The 23,926-nt window shown below is 37.7% G+C and overlaps 1 protein-coding gene across 1 annotated transcript in view; it reads left to right on the top strand.

The window, feature by feature from the left end:
* The window catches only part of CABIN1 (calcineurin binding protein 1), a 108,891-nt gene that overhangs the window by 6,263 nt on the left and 78,702 nt on the right, over positions 1–23,926 (top strand). The window contains exons 10-27 of the mRNA XM_053993816.1: positions 624–907; positions 1,465–1,633; positions 2,065–2,201; positions 2,572–2,789; positions 4,195–4,273; positions 4,514–4,701; positions 5,939–6,088; positions 6,460–6,654; positions 7,683–7,919; positions 9,180–9,333; positions 9,564–9,679; positions 13,550–13,711; positions 15,289–15,495; positions 15,879–16,024; positions 18,560–18,821; positions 20,870–21,130; positions 21,712–21,863; positions 23,200–23,378. Of these exons, the coding sequence (XP_053849791.1) occupies positions 624–907; positions 1,465–1,633; positions 2,065–2,201; positions 2,572–2,789; positions 4,195–4,273; positions 4,514–4,701; positions 5,939–6,088; positions 6,460–6,654; positions 7,683–7,919; positions 9,180–9,333; positions 9,564–9,679; positions 13,550–13,711; positions 15,289–15,495; positions 15,879–16,024; positions 18,560–18,821; positions 20,870–21,130; positions 21,712–21,863; positions 23,200–23,378 (3,296 nt within the window). The remainder of the gene's footprint in view (positions 1–623; positions 908–1,464; positions 1,634–2,064; positions 2,202–2,571; positions 2,790–4,194; positions 4,274–4,513; positions 4,702–5,938; positions 6,089–6,459; positions 6,655–7,682; positions 7,920–9,179; positions 9,334–9,563; positions 9,680–13,549; positions 13,712–15,288; positions 15,496–15,878; positions 16,025–18,559; positions 18,822–20,869; positions 21,131–21,711; positions 21,864–23,199; positions 23,379–23,926) is intronic.

Genomic DNA, 23,926 nt, shown 5'->3' with positions numbered 1-23,926 from the left:
ATGATTTGGCAGCTATTCCAATGTATTACTGGATTTTTCATATATGACTAGTTTGTATGTGAATTTGAAAGGAAGTTTAGCTTTTAAAAATTGTTTTTACTATTGGGATAATGAAAACTCAGAAAAAAATTTGCAGTTCTTTATTTGCAGGAAGTTTTAAGCATACTCACAAGTTGTTTCATATGTCTTCATTAAGGCATAAAGGATTGTGGTTTGGTTTTTGTATTACACATATTTTTCTGGAATATTAATGGACTCTGCATGTAGTTCATATTGCAGAGAAGTTGCTTATACTTGTGAATATGGATGAGTTCTTTTAGTGTTGTTGATTGAATGCAGAACCTGAAAATTTTCTTTGACACTACTCTTTTCAGCTTTTGGTATAGAGTGATTTCCTCAGCAACTACTGCATGGACCTTGTGTTTTTTAGAGATATTTTTTGAGTGATGGGACAGGTTTTTGACACTCAGGTGTTTATCACTGTCCCACTGAGAAACTGCTCTTGCTATCTCTAAGCTGTTAGAGAAAAACAATGTTGAATGCTGTTAGGTTTGTAAACATCATATAGAAAATAATGTGACAAGAGCTGAAGACATTGCGATGCTGTTGTGTTTCCCTTACAGGTGGAAGTGTTTAGGAGAAGCCTTGCTTGCCATGTATCAGCACCTCACAACATGTGATCCTCCTCGACCCAGTCTGGGAAAGAGAATTGATCTCTCAGAGTACAGAGACCCAGTTCAACATTTGATGCTTTCTCCCACCTCTACTCCTGTCAGTGTTATCCAGCCAACTCCTGTCAGCACTAATCCAGTGGTGACAATGCCAGATCCTGTATTACCTTACACTCCAACCACACCCAACTTCCCAAGTCACAGTCAGAGTTCATTGGAACCAGGAGCTACTGTAGGTGAGCAAGGTACTTCAATCTAAGATTCAAGATCTCTTTCCTACTTACCTGGGTATAAAAAACTCTTCAGAATTCTTTGGGACATGCTGTCTTTCGACTGCATTTTGATGGAGTCAGAACCTTTTCATCATATGTGTAACATCTGATAGAGAAAATGAAGGAGTATCTGACCTTGTCTGGTTTTGTGCTGTTACCCCACAATTCAGTTTTTCAGTCTTTAAGATGAGAAAATTTGTGACTCCATTCCAGCAGAGATGCATATCAAACTTTTTGTTCTGGGAAGGGCCTTGAGCTCCTTGGAATGAATGATCTGTTTTACAAAAAGATGACTGTGTTGTTTTTCTGCTCATGTGTCACTTTAAGAAGCTGAGAAGACCAAGCTGTCAGCTATATTTATTTGAAATCTGTAGAAGATTTTTTGGCACTGTCCTCAGAAGGAAACCAATGAATCTCAAGTATTGCTGTGTAATTATTTTTTTTAAATAAAAAAGATTACTCATTTTTTATTTGTCAATTTAACCTGTCAAGTTTTGGGATTTTTTTCATTATGTTTTTAGGTGACATATCTGCAGGTGATAAATCTAAGAAAGGAGTGAAGCGAAGAAGAATTACAGAAGATAGTGGTGAAACAGCCAAAAGGAGATCTGCTAGAGTTCGGAACACCAAGTGTAAAAAAGAGGAGAAGGTTGACTTTCAAGAGCTGCTGGTGAAGTTTCTTCCTTCCAGGTACTGTACAGCAACAGCTTTCATTATGAGATAATCATAGAAAGAAAGCTGTTTGGGATTTTGTTTGATTGATATCCCCCAACCTTAAAACTACCAGTCCCATGTTATTTTTTGAAGCAGATGTGGTGCATTATCTTCTGATAAATGTAATAAGATTGCTTTTAGTAAAAATTGCTGAATAAAAATTGAAAAATAAAACAGCTTTTACTACTGTTAAAGTGAATTAATGGATAATGCACATATCAAAATGGGTAAGATAAAGTAATCTTGATTTCAACGAAAGGAACTGGATGCAAATCTCTGAATTTGTTGCAGTAATATATTCTCACTGTTAAAATTTGCACAGTGTTTCATATTTAGATTTCACCTAGTAATGAAAGAAAGAATGAGGACTTTGTTGATATTATGGATTTTGCTCCCCTTTCACACAGATTAAGGAAATTAGACCCTGAGGAGGAGGAGGACCCTTTCAATAACTATGAGGTGCAGTCAGAGGTCAAAGAGGAGAATTTTCAGCATGTTGGACCACACAGAATGTCATTTGATTCTACAACATTTATGGAATCTGGTAGGGATTGCATTATAACCCCTGTTCTTTCTTTGTTGTTTTTGCCATATATGATTTATTTTCTGTATTTTCCTGTTATGCCTAGAAGATACAGAAGTATATGCTGCTTTGAAAAGTATAATGTTATGATATAGAAGTATCTCAGTTGGTACTGATTTTTTGAGTTCTGGGGAATTGCTCAATCACTGTGTGCAGGAGCCCTGTTGTGTGGAATTTCCCATTTGAACAGATTGGAATACAGTCACTGAATTCTGTATGTGTACAGTGCAGAAGAACTTCTGTGATATAAATGCACAAAACCCTGTTGAAACTTAATTGTTTCAAGTTATGATCTGCCTCAACCTTACACATGTCTTTATCTGCTTTCTAGAAAAACAGGATGTTCATGAATTCCTGCTGGATAACCTGAACAACGGTGGGATCTTGGAGCTGATGATGAGATATCTGAAAGTCATCAGCCAAAAGTTCCTGGTGAAGTGGCCTCCTGGCTTGTGTGAGGTGGTCCTCACTATCTATAACAGCTGGAGAAAGCACAGCAGTAGCCTTCCCAACCCACTCCTGAGGGACTCAAGTAATCAACACATCAGGGTAATTTCAGCACCTTTCCTTATTCCATATTTGCTGTTGGCTTGGTGTCAGGGTGCTCGAAGTACCCAACTGAAATCCAACAGACACAGGTTTGGCTCAGCTCTGCTTGTCCCAGCTGTGGTAGCTGTCCTAAACTGGGGTGCAATGCAGCTCCTGGAGCTGTTCTGAGCTGAACAGACCTGGGTGATGCTACATGCAGCTCTGACCTGTATATAACGTGTGTTTATGCACACATACACCCGTAGAGATGTAATAGACACAGATGTGTTTTACCCCTTTATTCTCTTGTTACTCTTTCTTTTTCCCCACCCCTCCCTTTTCTTCTGATATGACACAGTTTTGTTTTGTCATCAGTACAGAGGCTGCTCTGTTCTCACTGGCTGATTCAGGGGTCAGCACTGGTGCTTTAAATAGAGTAAATACTAGGTAGCTTTAAGGTAACCTGAAATTTACAGTAAAAAAACCCAAACAACAAAACAAACCAAAACCACCTCCTCAGCATCACCATTTTACTACCTTTATATATCTGGAATTTCCTGAAAGCAAATAGAAAAAAATAGTAAGTTCTTTACATTAATGTTAAACCAGCTTAATGATAGAAGATGATATTTCTTGAATTATAAAACCAGTTCTGATACTTCTTGGCCCCTGAGTCAGCCTGTATCATCTTTTTAATGTTAGCAGTCTGTATTAATTTGGAAGGTTATTTGCCTTTGGTATGACTTCAGTTGGAAATGTTTTTTCAGATCAAGTATTTTTACTTCTTTGCAAATGAAATATTAATTATGAAAATTGCTGTGTTCCATTGATGTCATTTACAAAACAAACAAAAGTGCCTCTATGTAGCAGATGTTAAATTTTTATACATCCTGTGACTTATTTATGTATATATTTCACATATACGTGCCCTTTTTTAAACAAATGTAACTATATTTATAAATGTATTCCCTTGGTTCTCATTATTGCTGCATAACTGCTTACTTTTCTTAAATTTTGTCTTATTTTTCAAATGTCACTGCTACTGCTGTATTCTAGAATCATGCTTTTGGCATGATTTGGCAGTTTAATGTAGTTTTATTTCAGCCAGATAAAAAAGTAAGGATGACAATTTTTTCTAACATCAAGCAATGCTGTTCTGACCTTCTTTCATGAGCTGAGATTTTTCTTTTTTAATGGTTTCTAAGTATTGTTTGGTTTTGTACCTGTTGATTTGTCAGTGGTATTTTACACCTTTCAGGCAGAAGTAGTAGTTATAGCTTGGGAATAGAAATCCCAAGAGGACAAGATGAAGGCTTTCTTTGAAGTAAATTGCAAATTTAGTGATTTTTTTTTTTTTAATTTATGCTTCTTTTAATGTATTTCTTTCTGTGAATACTCTTTTGATATCTCCTTACTTTTTCTGAAGGATATGATGTTAATGAGCCTTTCTTGCATGGAGCTGCAATTAGATCAGTGGCTACTGACAAAAGGGAAGAGTTCTACAGGTGAGAACTTGATGTCATTTTCTTCACACTCTGAAAACACTGGGGGTGTATGAAGAAATGTTTCCAGGAATGCAGTTGATTTTGGAGCTATTTTTTCTTAATATCTTCCAGATCTGTATTTTATTGGTGAATCAATTGTTTGCCTTCAGGTAGATCAGTACCTTTGAAATTCTGTTATGTGGGACTTTTTCCATGGGATGCCAGTAACTTCATGATAAAATGTAATTAATTGACTTGCAGTTTCTCCACGAAATTGTCCTGCTGCCTCTGTGAATGGCAAGTTTGGTCCTGACTTCCCAGGAACTCATTTTTTGGGAGACCTGTTGCAGCTGTCGTTTGCGTCCTCGCAGCGAGATCTGTTTGAGGAAGGCTGGATGGAGTTTGTCACTCGGGTCTATTGGCTCAAGGCTCGGTTTCTGGCACTGCAGGTTGGCTTCACTTTTGGTTTAACAAACACAGCTTTTCCCAAATTCAAGTCAAAATTGTTCAGATGCAGCTGATTTGGGAATCTCAACTCTTTTAAGCATGTGAATAAAATCAACTTAAAACATAGTGATTTAATTTTACTTCTAAATATAATTAACTTCCCCTGAGTGTTGAGGTGGAAATTAAGTAGGAGGTCTCACATGCTAAGCAAATATTCAGATATGTTTAATATGTAAGTCTTTGTTTAAATTAACTCAGCTTAAAAAAATTATTTGTACTAAAGTTGCTTGGAATAGTGTTGTGGAGCTGCAGAACATAAGATTTTTGAGGGCCTGGACTCGTGGACACTGACAGAGTCTCAGGAAGTCCAAAATGTAGATTTTAAGTGAAGCAGATACTGTTTTATTACTGTTCCCTCTGCTTTTTCTAGGTGGCATGGTTCTGCTTTTGAAGACTTTCAATTTAATATGCAAATTTCGAAGGAGAGGGTTTTAAACCTATCACTAAGGGAATAATTTGAAGGCAATGTTATTTGATCCCAGTCTTTTTCTTCCCCTCTAAGTTTTGCTTCCCCAAGACATCAAAGAGAGTTTTTTAATTCAATAATTATGTTTAAATCAATTGTCAACTAGTTATGAGAGTCAGTTTTGTAAGTGTGAACTAACTTGTTCCTTCCCCCCTTTTTTTTTTCCTGCATCTAAGGATTCCTTTCTAATAGAGTTATTTAGGAAAAATGAGAGTTCCTATACAACTACTGGCATTTTTTCCTTGTGATATGCAGAGTTGTATTTTGCCTGTGCATGCCTTCCTGACCTCTCAATTTCAGTAACTACTTTGCACAGAGCAAGTAGAATTCATTCACTTTGCAGAATATACAAATGTTTCTTTACTCAGTGTTTTAATTTGCACAAATGGAAGAGTTATTTCTGCTAGTTTACTCTTCTGCCTTTTTAAAGGAAAGTTGTTTTAGCACTCCAGACCAATCTTACAAATTTATGCAGACTGAATTCTGTTTTTCTGATTTGTCTGTTATTGAAATAATTGGTAAAATATTTTAAAATATTTTTTGCTTTAATTTGAGCTATTCAGTTGAATTTGTAATTTTTGAGGACATGCAGTAATCACACTGGCAGTGCCTGCATTAAATTTAAACATTTTCTACGAGTTTTGGAGACTCTTTCTGCAGTGAGAACTGTAGGATTTTTTGGTTGAATGTTTTTCTCTGTACTGTTTCTACAGGGAGACATGGAACAGGCACTTGAAAACTATGATATCTGCACTGAGATGCTGCAGAACTCCACTAGCACACAAGCTAAAGCTGGCAATGAGTGCAGCGTCGTTATACGGTTGCCTAATCTGCACGTTGATTCTGTGGTCTCTTTAGAAGAGGTAAGAGTTCATTTGCAGCTGTGTGTTCCCTGTTCCATCCCTCACACTTCATCTCTCCCAGTTTCAAATGTCACCTATGAATTAGTTCTTTTGTGATGGAAGTTTACTGTATCTCAGAGTGAAGGTTTTGTAGTTTGAAGATTGTGTCAAGGCTACCCTCTCTTTTTCAAAAACTACAGTTTTTGTACCTGTTGGTCCTCTACATCTTTAGATTGCTTTTATACAAAATAAAAATATTAAAGCAGCAGTAGATTATTGAATCAGTGGTTTTATTTTCTTAAACATTAAGAGCTAAACTTCTGGGAGAAGTGTCAGTAGTCAAATATAAGTGAAAACAAAAGTTAAGATTATATCATCTGTGATGTTTGCAGATTGAAAAGAACCTAAAATCCCTGGAGAGATGCCAGTCTTTGGAAGAGATCCAGCGACTGTATGAGGCAGGGGACTATAATGCAGTGGTGCATCTGCTCCGGCCCACCTTGAGCTTTAATGGCTATGGCAGAGCCAAACACCTGGAGTTTGTCACATCCATTCCAGAGAGACCAGCTCAGCTGCTTCTCCTCCAGGTTTGCTTTGTTTCTTACAAAATCTGGTCTAGTAAGGAATTAAGACTTATTCCTGAAAACAGGAGGGAAGGATTTCTGGAGCGGGTGTTAACAGTTATGAGTCTTATTTACAAAGCAAAACATGGAACCAAATCTGTAAATGCTCTGAAGATCACAGCTTTATCGACATCATTAGCAATGTGCCAGCTTTTGCTGACTGAGAATGTGGCTAAAGATGCAAGATGTTGAGGCCTCCATGGAATGAACAGAAACTTGAATAATTTCCTGAGTTATTTAATGGATGAATTCATGCTGCTGTTGACTACATGGTGACTTAGAATCATTCTGAAACTGGTTATGTAGTTTATGAATGATTTTTTGCTATAAAGACTCTGTCCTGCATGAATGAGAAACTATTGATACATGCAGTATAATTGCTGTAGAGTTAATCCATTTGACACTGTAAAATAAGTGTATAATAAGTGTATAAATGAGCTCAGCTCAGCTGAGTATATTAGGTTATTTGTGGGAAAGAAAGTTTGTGCAAAAAAACCTGATGGTCTTTTAACTGGACTGAACCAAGTCCTACATTTTCCATGCTGAAGGTGACCCAGCCTCTTCAGAAGTAAAAAGAAGCAGGAGAAGTTGCTGTTACACTGGCCTTAGAGTTGCTACTTCGTTATTGATGAAGTAATAAAATGGTAGCACGAGATCATAAAGATCCAAACCCTATTTCTTGTAAGGGCTCTATTGAGCTGTAGATCATTAGAATTACAGACCTACAGCCATCCCTATTTTCTTTCCTTGTATCTCTTATTAAAGCAGAAAGATGTGATAATTTTTTTGTATTTAGGTCCTACTTGTGTATTTGTCATCCAGGGTCCATGTACCTCCTATTGTCCTTTTAATGTTGCATTTAAAGATGTTTCATTTCATTGAAGTAATCACATTAACTGAGCATAGTGTTTTGCTTTGCCCTGCTGCGCATTCATGTTTAAAATAAACTTTTCATTGTTATAATAGATCTTTTTCATATTTACATTCACTAGGACTCCCTGCTCAAACTGAAAGACTACAAGCAATGCTTTGAATGCTCAGATGTTGCCTTGAATGAAGCAATTCAGCAGATGATTAATATGACAGCAGCCTCTGCTAAAGAGGAGTGGGTTGCTACGGTAACACAGCTGCTCACAGGAATAGATACTTCATTATCATCAGTTAACAGCATCTTGAAAGACTCCTCTGTCACACCAAGCCTGGTTCGCTTAACAAACAACCTGATCCAGGTAACCCATGGCCTGGCACCAGGGGAGATGTGCTGTGTGCTGCAGAATTCAAGGCATGATGCAGTTGCTGTGTGACTTCCCACCCACTCGTAGTGATGGCTTTGGTTACATTCCTGTTACATTTTTGGGAAGATGGGTATTACCATATTGTGTGAGCATTGTTATAGTCTGCAGTGTGATAGACCTGCACTGAGCACACACCTGTGCTAGAACTGGTACCAGCAGGTACCTTTAGACACCAAGCTGCCTAAACCAATCAAAAAATGGTGGTAAGATAACCCAACACTGGGCTTTTAGGCTATTTGAAATGGTGATAATGTGAAGATTGAGGTGCCTGGGTGGAGTTTGTAAGTTATGGCTCTGATCTTGCCTGGATTTGCTTCAGGCTGGAGGGCAAGGTCCCATAAGCCTTACAGGTATGGTAGAATTGCTTGCAAATGCTGGCCTAAGTAAGTGTTTTTCTAGTGAAAACAGAGAGGGTGATCTGAACAGGGCAGGGGAAAAATAAAATGTGAACTGCTTCTAGAATTATGAATGCAACTAATTTTAGCCTTTTAAAGAAGGTACTTTCAAACCTCAAAACTGAATGAGTGTTTTCAGTCCAGGTAGCAAATGGCAGACTTACAAATGGCAGTTCTGTTAAGGAGCAGGTCTAGTTAATGTCAAAATTCAATGTGCTTGCAATTCTCAAATCTCTATTTACTTCTGTAAAAGCCAAGGACCCTTCACTACTTACAAAATCATACTCTTATTATGTAAAATTGTATGTTTTATGGAATGTAATGGAATTCTGGAGAACAGAGTGTTCAGGCACATCATTTATATAGCATTTTTAATGATTCCAGTTGGTCTTTAACAGTTGTTGTAAGACCAGTTCTAGAATTCAGGAATTTTTAAGTTCCTCTTCATTTGGGTTGTAGGGAAATTTCTTGTACAATAACAAGGCCTAGTAATGCTAAGAATTGGTGCTGTGTATTTCCTTACTCTGAATTGCTCATATAGCATACTAGCAGTGACACATCTAGGTGGAAAATGGGGGTGCAAGAGGAATGTCAGACTAGGGCAAACAATCTTCTACCCTTCCCCTAGTGATTGATTTACCTCTAGCATTTTTACAGCCACTTGTGAGAAGCTGAGACTCAACTTTAGGTTATTTCCTTGGGGTAAAATGTGTTGCCATCTTTGGATTGTTTGGGAAGTATTCACACCCGACCTTTTTCTTGCATCACTTTGTCTGTACAATGTCTGTTTCTTTCTTAGATCATAGACTGCAGCATGGCTGTCCAGGAAGAACCAAAAGAGCCATATGTGTCCTCAGTGCTTCCATGGATTATCCTGCACAGGATCATCCAGCATGAGGAAGATGCTTTTCGATCCCTTTGCTGCCAGCAGCAGCAGAACCAAGGAGAAGAAGGTGGATTATTTCTTCACTTTTACATATTGGACCTGAGCTCTTTACCATCTAGCTCAGGAATATAAGTAATAAACTACTTGTCTGTTGTCTTACCTTGCTGGCTGAAGGGAGTAGAGGGCTATGCAAGCATCACTTTCCACCAGGGAGGAAGCTTTTTGCCAGTTGAAGCATTGACTCAGATTTAATTCAGTTTTGTGCTACTTTAATATTTACCAATTTCTTTCTTCCAGTGAGTCCTGATACCCCTATGTTGCCTTCTTCACTTATGCTGTTGAACACAGCTCATGAATATTTGGGAAGAAGATCCTGGTGCTGCAATTCAGATGGTGCTCTGCTCAAGTTCTATGTAAGTATTGGCATTGTGGAATAACTGAGATTGATTCTGATTGATCTCTGAAAGTCATCTAGCCAAGCCACATCTCGAAGCAGGAAACAACGTTCAAAGTTAGATTGTTTATTGCCTTATCTTCATGTTAAATACACACTTTTAAATCTACTTTCCATCTTCTCCCAAACATATGAAAGTTTCAGTCAGTTTAATCTGAATAGCAAAGGCTTGTTATTCCAGACCCTTTTCTATTGGTCTGCTTCTGTCATACTCCCCATTGTTCTCTAGACTTACCTCACTGAGAAGAAGAGTTGTTTTATTCTCTTTTTTCTCCTTTATTTTGCTTCTTGCACTAGTATTTTGTTTTGTTCATGGGATTTGAAAGGGAAGTAGGAATAACCAAGCAGTTGGATAGTACTGTACATCATTTAGAAGCTAAAAACCCTGTTGTGTTACATCTTTAAAATTGCTGCTATAATAACACAGTGGGATTCCATATTCATCTTGTCTCAGTGATTCTAAATAAGTTGCTCACTTCACAGAACTGAGTTTGTCAAGTGTTAGGTAGGGTTTGCACATTTTCAGTGTACATAAATACTGTTTATCATGTAAAAAGAACGTATTTCAGCCAAGAAAATTCAGTTTTAAACAGCTTGGTTGTTTGTTTCTTCCAAATCGTAAGAGTAAAGCTTTGCAGCCCATCATCTATCCACAGTTACACAACTAGAATGCTCCTGATTGCTCCCACATCCTGTGGGGTGTTACCTGAATTTCCTCTGAAGCTGTCATGCATTTAATTGTCTGTGATTGATAAATTTGTCTTGTTTGATTGTACCTACCTCGATTTTATAGCACAGTCTGAAAAAAAAAGCAATTCTATTGTTTTCATGTTATTAACTAAATATTATTTAAAATACACATACACAGTTCATCTGTTGAGCAATGATGAGAATGAGGAATTACTTTAGCCCTCCATTTTCCTGTGTCTTAAGGCTGTACTTTGCTCTATTGTTCAGATGGGTGTGTTCCATCTCATAAGCTCCAGGAGTGGGTGTCTGGGCAGTAATACTGCAGCATTATTAGATGAAAGGACTTGCCCATTCATGGTTGACCTTTTTAAGATTATTCCTTGAGGTCTCATTGTTACACCAGAAAAGAAATTTCCCATGGTAAAGTAGAATATTTCTATGTGTTTGCTCATTTTCTCTTAGCTCAGAAAGCCAAGTGTTTCCCTGAGCAGAGCACTGACAGCCTGGGACAGCCTGGCTGCTGGCAAATCCCAGATAATGTGCTGCCATGGCATCCACTGGGCTGTGCTCTACAGGGACATTTCAGTGGCACTTTGCAGATTCAGCTTGACTTCACTGAGGTTTATTACCTTCAGCCAAGAGAAAATCATTATTAGTTCTGCTTAGAGCTACTCAGGAATCTCCTAATTTCCCTTCTCAGCACTCCCTGGAGCTTATTAGCCACAGATCAGTGCCAGACCCCATCTACCTCTGCATTTGAGCAGTGGCATGTCCAGGACAGTAATTTAGGCAGCTGGGAAGGATGGCACAGAGAGCCTGAGGGGTTCTGCAGGAGTCAGCTCACCCTGGTAGGGCTGGAGTGAATGAGCAGTGTTTGAACTGAGGCTGATTCAGGGTAGAACTATCAGATTATCTCTATGTCCTGCTCTCCTCAGCCTCCCTGGTGTTAGGAGCAAAATGCTGATACACCTGAGCTGCCCCTGCAGGGACTCCAGAGGGCTTATTAGCTCAGGCCCTGTGCTTCATGAAAATAGATGGGCTGTTCCCAGGCTCGAGCTTGCCCACAGATGTTGTGCTCTGAAGTGATGAGTCTGAATTGTGCCTGAAAAATGTGCCTGTACCCACAGCCTGGGGAGTCACAGAGTATGGGCTGGGAACCTGGGCAAAGTACAGATGACTGAGAGCTGGCAATGTATTTGCAGTGAGATCTTTGCAAATGTCATCGGGTACTTAGGACAAAATGTTCCATTTTCACCTACAGAATTGGCAGCTTCTTAAACTAAAATATAATATAGTATTATTAAAGACAAGAATTTGGTTTTCAGAGACTAGAGGGTGTTGGAAGGATAGGGAAAGACAAAGGTAAAATGGGATGAATTATTTGAAGAGAAAGGCATCTTCAAGAATGTGAAAAGTGTGTTTCATAGATTAGTGTTAAACGGTCACCTTCTGTAGGTGAACTGTCTGCTCGAGGACCTTATATTGCTTGTGGATGAATGTGCTGTGCAAGAGAAAGTGTTCATATTAATTAAGGCCTTTAGCAATATTCTGAATTATTAGGAACAATTCTGGATTTCTGCCAAGAACTTGAAAGTTGAATAGTAACACAGGAGATTGTTTTGAATTCTGTTCAAGTGTGAATTCTGTTACTGCTGTTAGATGTGCTTTTGTTTGTAGCAGTAGGAATAGAAGGCTTTTGTTACAGTATCCTCTGTTGCTCACTGTTTTTCTTCAGCGTTTTTAGCTACCCTTTCTGTAAATTTCAAATGTTGATCACAAATTCATGCAGGGAAAGTGCTGGCAATAAGGTGGCTGCTGGAACTCAGTATGAATGAGTCTGCTGTGACTCCAGATGTCATTGAAATGCTTTCTAAAAATTGTCTTTGCTTTTCTTTTTCGGGGGTTTGGCTCTTAATAAACAGTACCTTGATCTTAGCACAGATATTTTAATCAGAAGAGAATCAGCATCTTCTATTTAATTCCACCTCTTATAAATGAGCTTCTTACATGTGGAAAGTCAGACTTTTGCCTTGTAATGCAGTGTTTGTATTGACAGGAAAGCCCATCATGACGAGAAGCTTCATGTAGGATCTTGCATAAGTAATTGAGTTTGCAATTCTAGATGTTGAAAAATGATAAATGGTCACGAATAAACATTTCTTTTTTTTTTTTTTTTTAATTGAAATCTATAGTGGAACACATTGAAATTGAATCTTAAACCTCAGTAGTTGTGTGGGTCTTGTTTTGGTTACAAAATAAATATCCAGAATACCCCTACACAGGTTATTCTTGGTGAGCATATTTTTATTGACCTTGAAATGTCTTCTTGGAATGTGTTCCTTTTTGGTTTGTTTTTTATGGAAGCTTAGTGAGAATTTCCAAAGAGCTACCTTTCTTCTTTTGGCATTCAGCTGCAGTTTTTATAATGAATGTCTTAAAGTATCAGCATCTTCCAAAATATTCTACTGATGGGTGCTTTCTCTTGTGGTGTTGAAGGTAAAGATAGCAACTTGCTACAGTGTTTAGTAATTTGGGATCAATCCAGCCACTTTCCTTGGTGTGTAGCCATCTGTGTAATACTGTTCATACTGTTCAATTCTATAGTCCTTTTAGCCAGATTTTCATTAACTCTCTCTCTTCTTTTGCTGCCAAGTCCTCTTCATCCTGCTTTTTTCATGCAGAGGAAATTGCTGGTTGTGAGTTAGGGCAGAAATTCTTCTGTACCTTTTCTTTATTCACAGCATTGATGAACTGTAGTTCACAGTTATATTCACAGAAGCAGCTTGGTGTGTAGGGGAGAACTTTGAATGATTTTAAGTCTGAAACATGAAGCTGATATTTAACCTCATTGATTAAACTTAAGTATTTGTGAATTAATACAGGAAGAAAAATAAAAGCACTTCAATGCTGCTGCAATGCCATTGGAGACCAGTTTGCTGCAGTGCCATTGGAGACTGCTGCTGCAGTGTGAGACCAGTTTACAGAATTACACAAGTAATATTTGGTTGTTATTGGGGAAAAATCCATGTAAAAATCCCTTAAAATCTCTTAAAGTTGTATTCATCATCTGCCTTCAGCAGCTCCCTGGGCAGCTCACTGTGATCTGCAGGTGACCTTGTCCTTGATGCTTGGCTTGTAGGTTCAGGTACTTCAGAAAGAACTTGCAGCTTCCACTTCTGAAGATACTCATCCATACAAAGAAGAGCTGGAAACAGCCTTGGAACAATGTTTTTACTGTTTATATGGTTTCCCTAGCAAAAAAAGCAAAGCAAGGTACCTAGAAGAACATTCAGTACAGCAGGTAAGTTATCCAATGTCAGTGGAATATCCTGAAGTGATGAAAGATGCACTCTTGTTTTGTTCTAACGCACTTTGATATAATTTGGCTTTTATTTCCTTGTAAATTTTATGTATTTTACACATTGTAGAGAATAAAATAAAAATTTTAGTATTTTTTTAATTACTTAGTATTTTTAAAATTAATTTTTTAAAATTAAATATGACAAGTTGAATATTTTAAATGCTAGTCTTATCCATAGTAGTCTGCCGTTCTGAAAGTATTGAGAAATTGATTTTATTAAGCTATCACTTTCCTATTTTCAGCTGAGAAGAAGTTCAAGGTTGAGGAAAATTTAGAAAGGAAAAGTCAGCTTGAGAGAAGAAAGTTTTAGCGGCCAGCCTTGCAGTTTATGAAAGTGAAAAATGTCACTGTTTAAAGTTTGCAAGTACAGTATATTATCACTTATTTTGACATTTCTGGTGGTAAATACCTGATAGCTGTTTATGAGAAATGTGAAATTCAGTTGAATTGGTAGAAGGACAACTACAGAGTGCATCTGGAAGAGGGTTGCAATATTAAAGGAGGAAGAGAAGAGTACAGGGCAGCAATACAATGTCCTCCCTTGAGAAACGTCACTGATTTTGTTCAAAAACCCCAGACTGTTTTGCACTTACCAAATGCAAGGGTTCATAGAATTATCAATCAAAACCATTTTCATAAAAGCAAAATGGTTGTCTGGCTCTGTTGAACAAACCTTTTAGTATACACAAATAGTCTTACATTACTGTTCATTGAATATTTGGAAATTTTCTATGTTATCCATACATCTTACAGAGTGAAGATAATGAGAGAAAGGGGATAAATAAAAAAGGAAGTATAAGGAGATTACCCTCTGCAACTTCCCTGCTTTTCAATGCAGAGCAAAATTTACTGTAAGGGTAAAGTGAGCAATAAAAGGAGAAAATCTTAGTCTAGCAGACTTATTTAAGTCTAGCAGAAGAGAACTCTCGATTATTTTGGGTATTTTTACTGCTTTCAAGAAACAAAAGTGAAGAGAAAATGAGGAGAAAATTCTGGAAGTAACTTTCTGTAGAGAGTTTAAAGATTTTTGGGGCTCAGAATTTTCCCATTTCATTAACTCTGATTAATGAAATCTGAATCATTAAAATGATTCCCATTTCATTAACTCGTCTTACTTGGCTCTGAAATGGAAGGGGCAGAGTTCTTCTCCATATTTTACCCATGATCTCAGTGTCACTCAGAATGTTTACAATTGATCCTTGCTTATAAACAATTTTTCTGAGCAAGTCTTCTAAGCAAGTAGAATGAATTTATTTTTGCTTTATTTTGACTTCAGTGACATACACGAAGTTACAGCAATATCTTTGTCTGTTAAATCAATGAACAGTATATTGTATTTGTGAGCAGCATAAATTAATAGCACCATTAGCTCTGTTCTGGGGAGGTTTAGTTTGGTTCCTGCTAGAGTAATGTGTACACTCCTGTGAACTAGAAAGGCTATAGAAAACCATCATTAGTAGACTTGAATTTTAGAATTTGAAGTATTTTTTTCCCCTCTCATCTACCTCCCTCTTCAGGTTGATCTGACATGGGAAGATGCTTTGTTCATGTTTGAGTATTTTAAGCCTAAAACTCTTCCAGAATTTGATAGTTACAAAACCAGTACTGTGTCTGCTGATTTGGCCAACCTTCTGAAGAAAACTGCCACAATTGTTCCTCGAACTGACAAGCCTATGCTGAGCCTGGAGACTGTATCTGCCTATATTGAAGGAACATCCAGCAAGGTATAATTAATTCTTATTTTAAAAATTAAATTGAAGGGAGTAAAAATTGGTATTGCTGTTTTTATGTTGACTTTGAGATTATTAGTGGGATGATTTATTCCATGATGTTTGGTTTCCTTGGGTAATTGCATTTAAATAAAATGAGAATGATCCCACCAAAGCTTTTAGTCTTTGAATAGTAAAATACAGTCAGGATGAGATGTTCACTAGTGTTTGTAAGTGCTCTGAGTATCTGTGAAATGCTTTCAATGTCTTTATATTCAAAACCTTCATATTGTGTGATGAAAACCTTCGTATTGGGTGATGATTGTGCTACTTCCTCTACAAGGAAGAAGCAAATGTGCAGCTCATTTAATATAAAGCCTTGCCTTTTTGATTTTCAGGCACCATCTCTCCCCGAGGGTGCAGACTATTCTCCACCAGTGGTGACTGAGCTGTATTATCTCCTGGCAGATTATCATTTCAAGAACAAAGAACAGTCCAAGGCCATTAAATTTTACATGCACGACATTTGTATTTGTCCAAACAGGTCAGTATTTTTGAATCCTGCTGCATGTCCTTCATTCTTCTCACTTCTTTCAGCACTGAAAAGCAGATGACTGGTTTCAGGAATGAAAAAAAAGCCCAAACAACCAAAACCCCCACCTGCAATCCATTATCACAGGTCCATTGTATAATTAAGGGCATCTCTTAAACAACCCAACAGAGAAAACAAAACCCAAAATGTAGGATTAAATATTTGATTGCTTTGAAATTAAAACCAAAAAATGAGGGGGGGGGAAGCTAAACTGAAATAAAGAGTAACTGTGAAGAATGAACTCTTTGTACCTTTTGTTCTTTGCTTTGGCATGTTCATGCATGATAAGGAGTGAAAAATATCATCATTTGATAGGTGATGATAGCTATAGCACAACTGGCATCCTTTAGTGCATTAATTGCTTAGGCTGACCTCTTCCTAAAAGTGTTGATTTTGCTGCTAGAGAACGACACAGAGAATACAAGTAAAGTATTTAAGTGATATTTAAACAAAACCACCTTGTTTCTTGATAATTTACAACTCACTGGAATACCATCAAGATTAAGCTCTCTCATCTTAAAAATAAAGCATGTTCTGAATATCTGTCTTCTAAATTAAATTAAATAACCTTTAAATTTACTGATTAAATATAGAGTTTGCATATTAGGTGTTATCATTTTAATTTTCCTTGAAGTTGATAGATCAGGGTCAGTGACAAAAGCCCCAATTTGATAGATTTGAGACAAGAAAATTGTTTCTAAATCCAGTCACGTAACGGAGACAAAAGGGAAGTGAAGGCACAGAGCAATTTTAGATGTGAAATCTTCAGAGGAAATAGCTGTAGTTTAATGTTATTGCATCTTCTAGTATGGGACTTGTGACTAGCAAATGGCTAAAACTTTTGTTTAAAGGCAGATAAAGAAATTACCATTATCACCCCCTGCCCATTTTTCTAAAGTTTTGATGTTCGAAAACTTAAATTCAAAAATAAATGAATGGAATGCATTTTTACTTTAATGTGTGGTATTTTTTTGCTCAGAAGATGCCTTATGTGGTAGCATATTATTTTTGCCCCAGTCAAAATAGTTGGTACTTGTCTGTACTACAGTTCCTGTTCCATTCCCCTCAGGAATCTGACTGTTGAGGTCACTTGACCTAGAAATGGGTTTTCTGTTGGAATCAGAAGAAATTGCAGGCAAAAATATGAGAACATTATGGCTGTTGCCTTGCTGCTAAAATAATGGTAAGATTGAAAAGCCCCAGAGCAGAGGAACCCTGGTGTTAGTGAGGTGGTGGCCTATGGAAACCACCCTTCAGGCTGTGTTGTCAACAAACACAGGGCTGGACCCTCAACAGTCCTTCAGGCAGAAATTACAGTTCTAGATCATCAGGATTTTCCTTCTTGAATGCAATTTTGGCTTTATGATTTTTATGCTGGGAAATGATGATGATTATTCACAGTTGAGTCCAACAGTACAAGGTGTCATAATGTCTGCTGGCCTACAGGGTGACAACATTTTGACAAGGCTGCATGGTTACTGAGAAAAAAACAGTGGGAGTGCTGCCATTAGAAATACAGATATCCTGGCTTTGCATGGCAAATAAACCTGGATTTTTCATCAGTTTTCCATGTGTGACAGTTACTGGGGGCAGTGCTTTGTTAGGAAACCACTTCAAGAAAATCAATATGATTTAGGTTGTACAGCTTGTGTTCTACTCTGAGGAGAGGAGGAAGTGCAGAAATCTGTTTTGTGTGATGAAAGCAGGAAAAAGTTGTAGATACAAAAAGACAAATCTTGTCTATTCGGTGTAATGTTCAGGGGGGAGTTTCTTCATGGGTTGTAAGAGCCTGAGACGAGAGCTGTGGGACTCCAGGCAGCTCTTCAAAATGCTGTTTATTGTGTAGAAGATGTTACAGCAGTCTCAGGTTGTGGGTAACAGAGCCATGCCTGCAGCTGTCAGTCTCAGCTGTAGACGAGCCTGAAGCTGCTTTAGTTCTGGTTTACAATGCTTTATATATTTTTCTTTGCTGAGCATCTTAATACAGAACAACCAATCAGCATCATACACAACACCTTTACTGTTACCTACAGCCTATCATAACTACTGTCATTGCCATATTATGGTCATTTCTGTCCAATCACCTGAGTTAGGATGTTACAGTTTAAGCTTAAAGTTGTTTTTCAGTTTTCTTGCAGTGGAAAATTCTTAGACCTTTTTTCTACTTGCCACATCGGCATGTTTGTTTGCCTGTGGTATCTTTCTGCTTTTCCCTATTTCTGCTTGGTAAAAACATCTTTTTTGTTTGTGGTCAACATATCCTTTGCTCTAGTCATAAAACCTCCTTCCAACTTGACTTAACCTTTACTTTCTTAGTTGTCCAGCAATTCTCAATTTAGATATCTATTGTTCTTTTATATCAAAACTTGCTTCCATCTCTATTCTGCTCTCAGGTTCTACATTCAGAGAGCTTTCTGCCACAGCTGTGAAACTTTCTTGTCAAACTTTCATCTTTCCCAACAATGGGTTATGTTCCTGCCTGCACAGGTTTGACTCGTGGGCTGGGATGGCTCTGGCTCGAGCGAGCCGCATTCAGGACAAGTTGAACTCCAATGAGCTGAAGAGTGATGGCCCCATCTGGAAGCACTCTACCCCTGTCCTGAACTGCTTCAAACGGGCCCTGGAGATCGACAGCTCCAACCTCTCCCTGTGGATCGAGTACGGCACCATTTCCTATGCCCTGCATTCCTTTGCATCCCGACAGCTTAAGCAGTGGAAAACGGAACTTCCCCCCGAAGTTGTGAAGCAGGTGGGATCTAACAGAGAGTATAAAATTTTAAATATTTCAAATTAGGTTTTCTAACATAGTAAATTTTTAAATTAAGTATTTACATGCTATATTCTACATATGAGACTGTATGGTTACTTCGTAATGTTGGAAATTCCAATATTCATGTGTATGGTGCTGTCAAGCAGCATTTGAAGGTGGGCTTTTTCCTTTCTTTTTCCTGTATAAAATCAGTTTGAGCCTAATCTTTGAATTATCTTTTGAAGATGACACAAAATTATTGTAACCTTCTGGAAAGGGGAATTATATTTACCTTTCCTTTCTGTAAATGTCATACAATGTTTCCAGGAAAAGGTGAAATGCATAAATATTGAAATAGTGAAGAGATCAGAAATTACTCTGATACGTGTCCACATGTCATCTCATATATCTAAGGAATCCTCCTTTTTTTCTGTGGTTTTGGGCCATTTACCTAAATGAAAGATCAAAATGAGAAGATTGGTAGAATTTCCATTGAAAAAATTGTTATGAATTCATTATCTCTTTCTGTATAAGGGAGGTGAAAAATATTATTAAGAAGTTTATTGCGAAACTAAAATGAACAATTCTAAATACACTCTGACAGTGATAACAGTTGCTTGGAAAAATGTTTTGTCCTTTTGGACCAGTGAACTCCATTTCTGATTTAGCTGTTCTAACTTCCAAATATTACCTAGTCTGCAGCTGGAAGCACAGTGAAAAAAAGGAAGTGCTGCTCCTCTGCAGTAATTTGTAAAACTTCCAGTGTCTGAACTAGAGAGATCAGTGCTGGGAGCACCCTTTGCTTCTGGGAGAAGTATTGACAGGAGCTGGTGAGTGTCACATCTGAGCTGCCTCCAGCACTGCATTAACACTGCACTTCCCACCAGCGCTTCCTTGCCTGAGAGCAAAGCTGATGTCAGCCTGTATCAAAAGGGAACAAATAGTTTATTAAAGAATATGTTTGAAATTACAGTTAACAATAGAGATTTCTTCTGGAGGGTTATTGCATCCAACAGCTCCAAAGCGAACTCCTCAGAAAATGAAGTTACTACATTTCATGTCTTTGCCCTACCAGAAGTTTGGTCTCATGGTCTTGCAGCCTCTTGGCAATGAGGGATTTGTTGAAGAATTCCAGGGATAGTGCTGGTATTACTTCATATTATCAGATAAAAGGAGCAATACAGAGCAGCCATCTGAAGTTAAGAATTAAATGAGAATGTTTGTTTAGGACTACTTAAGTCTTCATTTTTTCAAGTGAATATATTAAAAATTCATAATTTAGTAAGAAAAGTTCTATTATAATAAAAGATAAATTGAAACAATTTCATCTCAGTTCCACAGATATATCTCTTCAGAAGTGTGTTTCTCATACATAAAAACCTTATTATTCTCTTCTTACAAAATGTTTAGGAAAGGAAAGGTTATGTTTTAGTTCTTGGTTATAGCCACACAGCTTAAATTTATAAACTTCATTTTTAAAGAGAGAAAATTACATTAATGCATCTTTTGACCCAGTTTTTTTTACATGAATTTATTGGCATTTAATTTATGCTGCTGGTTTTAATTTTTTTTTGACAGGGTGGAGAGAATATTCATCTCAAAATTAGATGCATTGCAACCGAGATGAAACACTTTTCTTCACAAATGAGAGTGGTCCATAGTGGCTTCAGCAGACTTCAGTTGCAGAACAAAGCAAATAATTTTTTTCTTTGAAGAGTTAAGATAATTACAGCTGCAAAAAAGCAGTAGAATTTCTGTAGACTGAATATTGGGTTGTTATTTTTCAGATTTATATTTATATAGATATAAATATTTCTTCTGTCTTACTGTTTTGTTCTGGTCATTTGTGCCAGCAGTCACTGGAGTGAACAAAAACCTAACCACAAACACATTTTGTGTTTCACCCCTTGGGATGTATTTGATCACTTCTACATCTTTTAGGTTGAAAGCATTTAAAGGCTGTACCATGTTCATGTGCTTTTACACGTTTTTGGGGTTTGCCACGTGAGCTGCAGTGACCTGGTGTGTTGTGTTGTGCCCTGTGGCAGATGGAGGAGCGCAGGGACAGCATGCTGGAGACAGCCAAGCTGTGCTTCACGTCGGCGGCGCGCTGCGAGGGCGACGGCGACGAGGAGGAGTGGCTCATCCACTACATGCTGGGCAAGATAGCTGAGAAGCAGAAGCAGCCTCCTGTGGTGTACCTGCTGCACTACAAACAGGCAGGGCATTACCTGCACGAGGAGGCTGCTCGCTACCCAAAGAAGATTCACTACCACAACCCACCAGAACTTGCCATGGAAGCGTTGGAGGTAAAAGAACGTTGAATGTGTGAAGCCTTCTTCTCTACAGATTGTTAGGCACGTGCAGATGCTGCTCAGTATTGGGGAATGTTCACTTGGAGAGTGAAATGGAGCCTGTTATTCAGGCTGGTTTCATTTCAAAGGCAGTTTGGACAGGTGGGTAGCAATTCCACTTCTGAATTTTGCTGCACACAGTTCATTGGTTTTTATAAAAATCAAACCTTGATGGGATTCACAGGCTTCTCGTACCTATGGAAGCACAGGTTCATGCAGGAGGTGGGACCTTTGCTTTCACTGGGTTGTCTGGTAAAAGCAGTGGCTCTAGAACACACCCAGTGGTCACTTGCTCACAGCGAGGCCAGTTCTGCTTTCTTGTGTTCCGTAGATTATGGTTATAAAATTTGTACAGTGTTCAGATTTTGTAATTTAAAAGCAACTTTCAAAGGCAGGGAAAGTTCAATTCAGGTAAGTTCAGGTGACAGGTAGCTGTCATAACTAACTCCTGCAGATTCTATAGAGAAAGGACTATTTGTAATAGGTTACAGAGCTACAAACTCTTTACTGACCAAATGGACTGTGATGTTTTTTAGGTATATTTTCGACTTCATGCTTCTATTTTGAAACTTGTGGGGAAGCCAGACTCTGGAGTAGATGCAGAGGTACTTGTTAGTTTCATGAAAGAAGCTTCTGAGGGACCCTTTGCCAGGGGTGAGGAGAAGAACACTCCAAAGGTTGCAGAAAAGTGAGTGCTAGCTTCCAGCAATATCCTCTGAATGAATGCTGATAAACTACTGTACAACAAACTATTAAAATGAAGCTGAATAAAATATAAACAAAGGGAATAAAATTTACATTAATGTTTGCAGTTTTCAGGTACCATGAGTAAGACTAAATGCTACTCTGAGATCTCAATAAGTGGCACAGAGGAAATGGGATGGGAAGAAAACAGAACAATTCTGATCTTGTGATCCGTTTTGAAGCCACTGTTTTTATTTATTCATAAATTTGTTTTTTAAAATCAACAGTTAAAAAATGCAAACGCAAATTACATTCACTTATAGGATGAGAGATTTTAGTCCTTACAGTTCTTCTCAACTACAACATAAAGAAGAGTTTACTATTGACCAGTCATAAGGGAGTGTCATGGTGGAGAAACTTCATAATTACAAATTTCCCTGGGCAGCTGCTAGTCATAAAAATTGAGAACCACAAAAAAACTTTTCCTCTTATTAAAAAAAATCTCCAAAACATTAACAAAAAAACCTTCTCTCCCTAAATAAGCTAAAAAACCCCTATTTTAAAAGTAATAAACTAACTAAAATTTTTAAATTTTATTTTTTACATTATCAATAAGAAAAAAGTTATTAAAAAAGTATTCTAACAACTTTATTTTAATTCTTACTACTTTTTTTCTTTTAATTACTGTTAATAAATTTTTCTTTCTACCCTTTTAAAGTTTTAAACCTACTTTACCTTTCTCCTAATCCTATCTTCCTACCTCACAACAAGAAATAAATACATAAGTGATTAACCAACACTAAACCCCACCACACTCATCAATACATTAGTTAAAAAATCTTAAATTAACAAACCAAAACCACTACAGGGAGGAAAATAACTTGTACTAAAAATCCTTTATTTAGAATTTGTCAGTGAGTGTTGCCCTGATTTTAAAAGTGTTAAGTTTTCTTTTATACTTCTTTTGAAAGTTTTAAAGTTCTTTTAAAAGTTTTCCATGCCTTCTGATGTTTACATATGTATACTGGAGTTCTCACCCACTGTTCATGTAAATAATGATTGTTTTGCATTCTTCTTTGTGGGAGGAGAGAATTGATGGACTGTTGGTTTGACCAGTGTGGTTGGAGAGGTGGCAATTTCATCCTCCAATCCACTGTCACTTCTGGAATTCTCTATACTGCGAGGTCAGAAATAAAATTGGCTCTTTTTCTCTTTTGAGCTTACCAAGCTTCTGTGTACTCATTTCATGTCCAGTAGCGAGAAGTGAGTTTTAATTGCTGTGTTGGAAATGCTGTAAGAACATGTATACAAACACTTCCCCTTTCTTCTCGCCCTCCCAGAGAAAAACCTTGCTTGATAGATGAAGACTCTCACTCCTCAGCTGGAACAGTGCCAGGCCCTGGGACTTCCCTCCCCTCCTCCTCGGGTCCAGGTCTGACATCCCCACCTTACACAGCCACTCCAGTTGACCACGATTACGTCAAATGTAAAAAACCCCGTCAGCAGGCAACGCCGGACGGTACAGTCCCTGTTCTCAATACTGCCAGCAGGGAGGTGCTCTGAGCTCAGCATGGGGGGTTTGACCAGTTTGATCAAACTGCTCAAGGAGGGTGAGGGGTCTGTGGTATCACGGGCAATATTGAAGCTCATTATCTTTTTCTATATGCGGTGCCTTAAATAGAATCGATGTACAGTCAGAGCTTTAAATGCAAAACTCAAAGTTGTCACCTGCCACCGCTGGTACCTGTCACTTAGTCAAAACAGTAATGTTGGTAGGAGGAGTATGAGCTCACTGAATTTTCAGTGATTTTTTTTCTTCAGAGCTCTTTAGGAAAGATGTGGGTTCAAACTTTAGAACACTGGACACTGTTTCGGCCTATGTGAAATGAATGGTGAAAATTTAAAGTGGTTTCAACAAGATAAATTGGTAAAAAAACAACACAAGCTGGTATTACAATTTCTTGAAGGAGGCAGGTGGCAACTATTTTGAATATATTGTGATTCAGCACGAAGTGATTTGCATGACAGTCCAGTAGATTTCATCTTTTAATTTTTCTTTATCATTTA

The sequence above is a fragment of the Vidua macroura genome, chromosome 18 (genome assembly GCF_024509145.1).
Source record: "Vidua macroura isolate BioBank_ID:100142 chromosome 18, ASM2450914v1, whole genome shotgun sequence".
NCBI lineage: Eukaryota > Metazoa > Chordata > Aves > Passeriformes > Viduidae > Vidua > Vidua macroura.
This window is presented reverse-complemented; position numbering and strand designations above follow the sequence as displayed.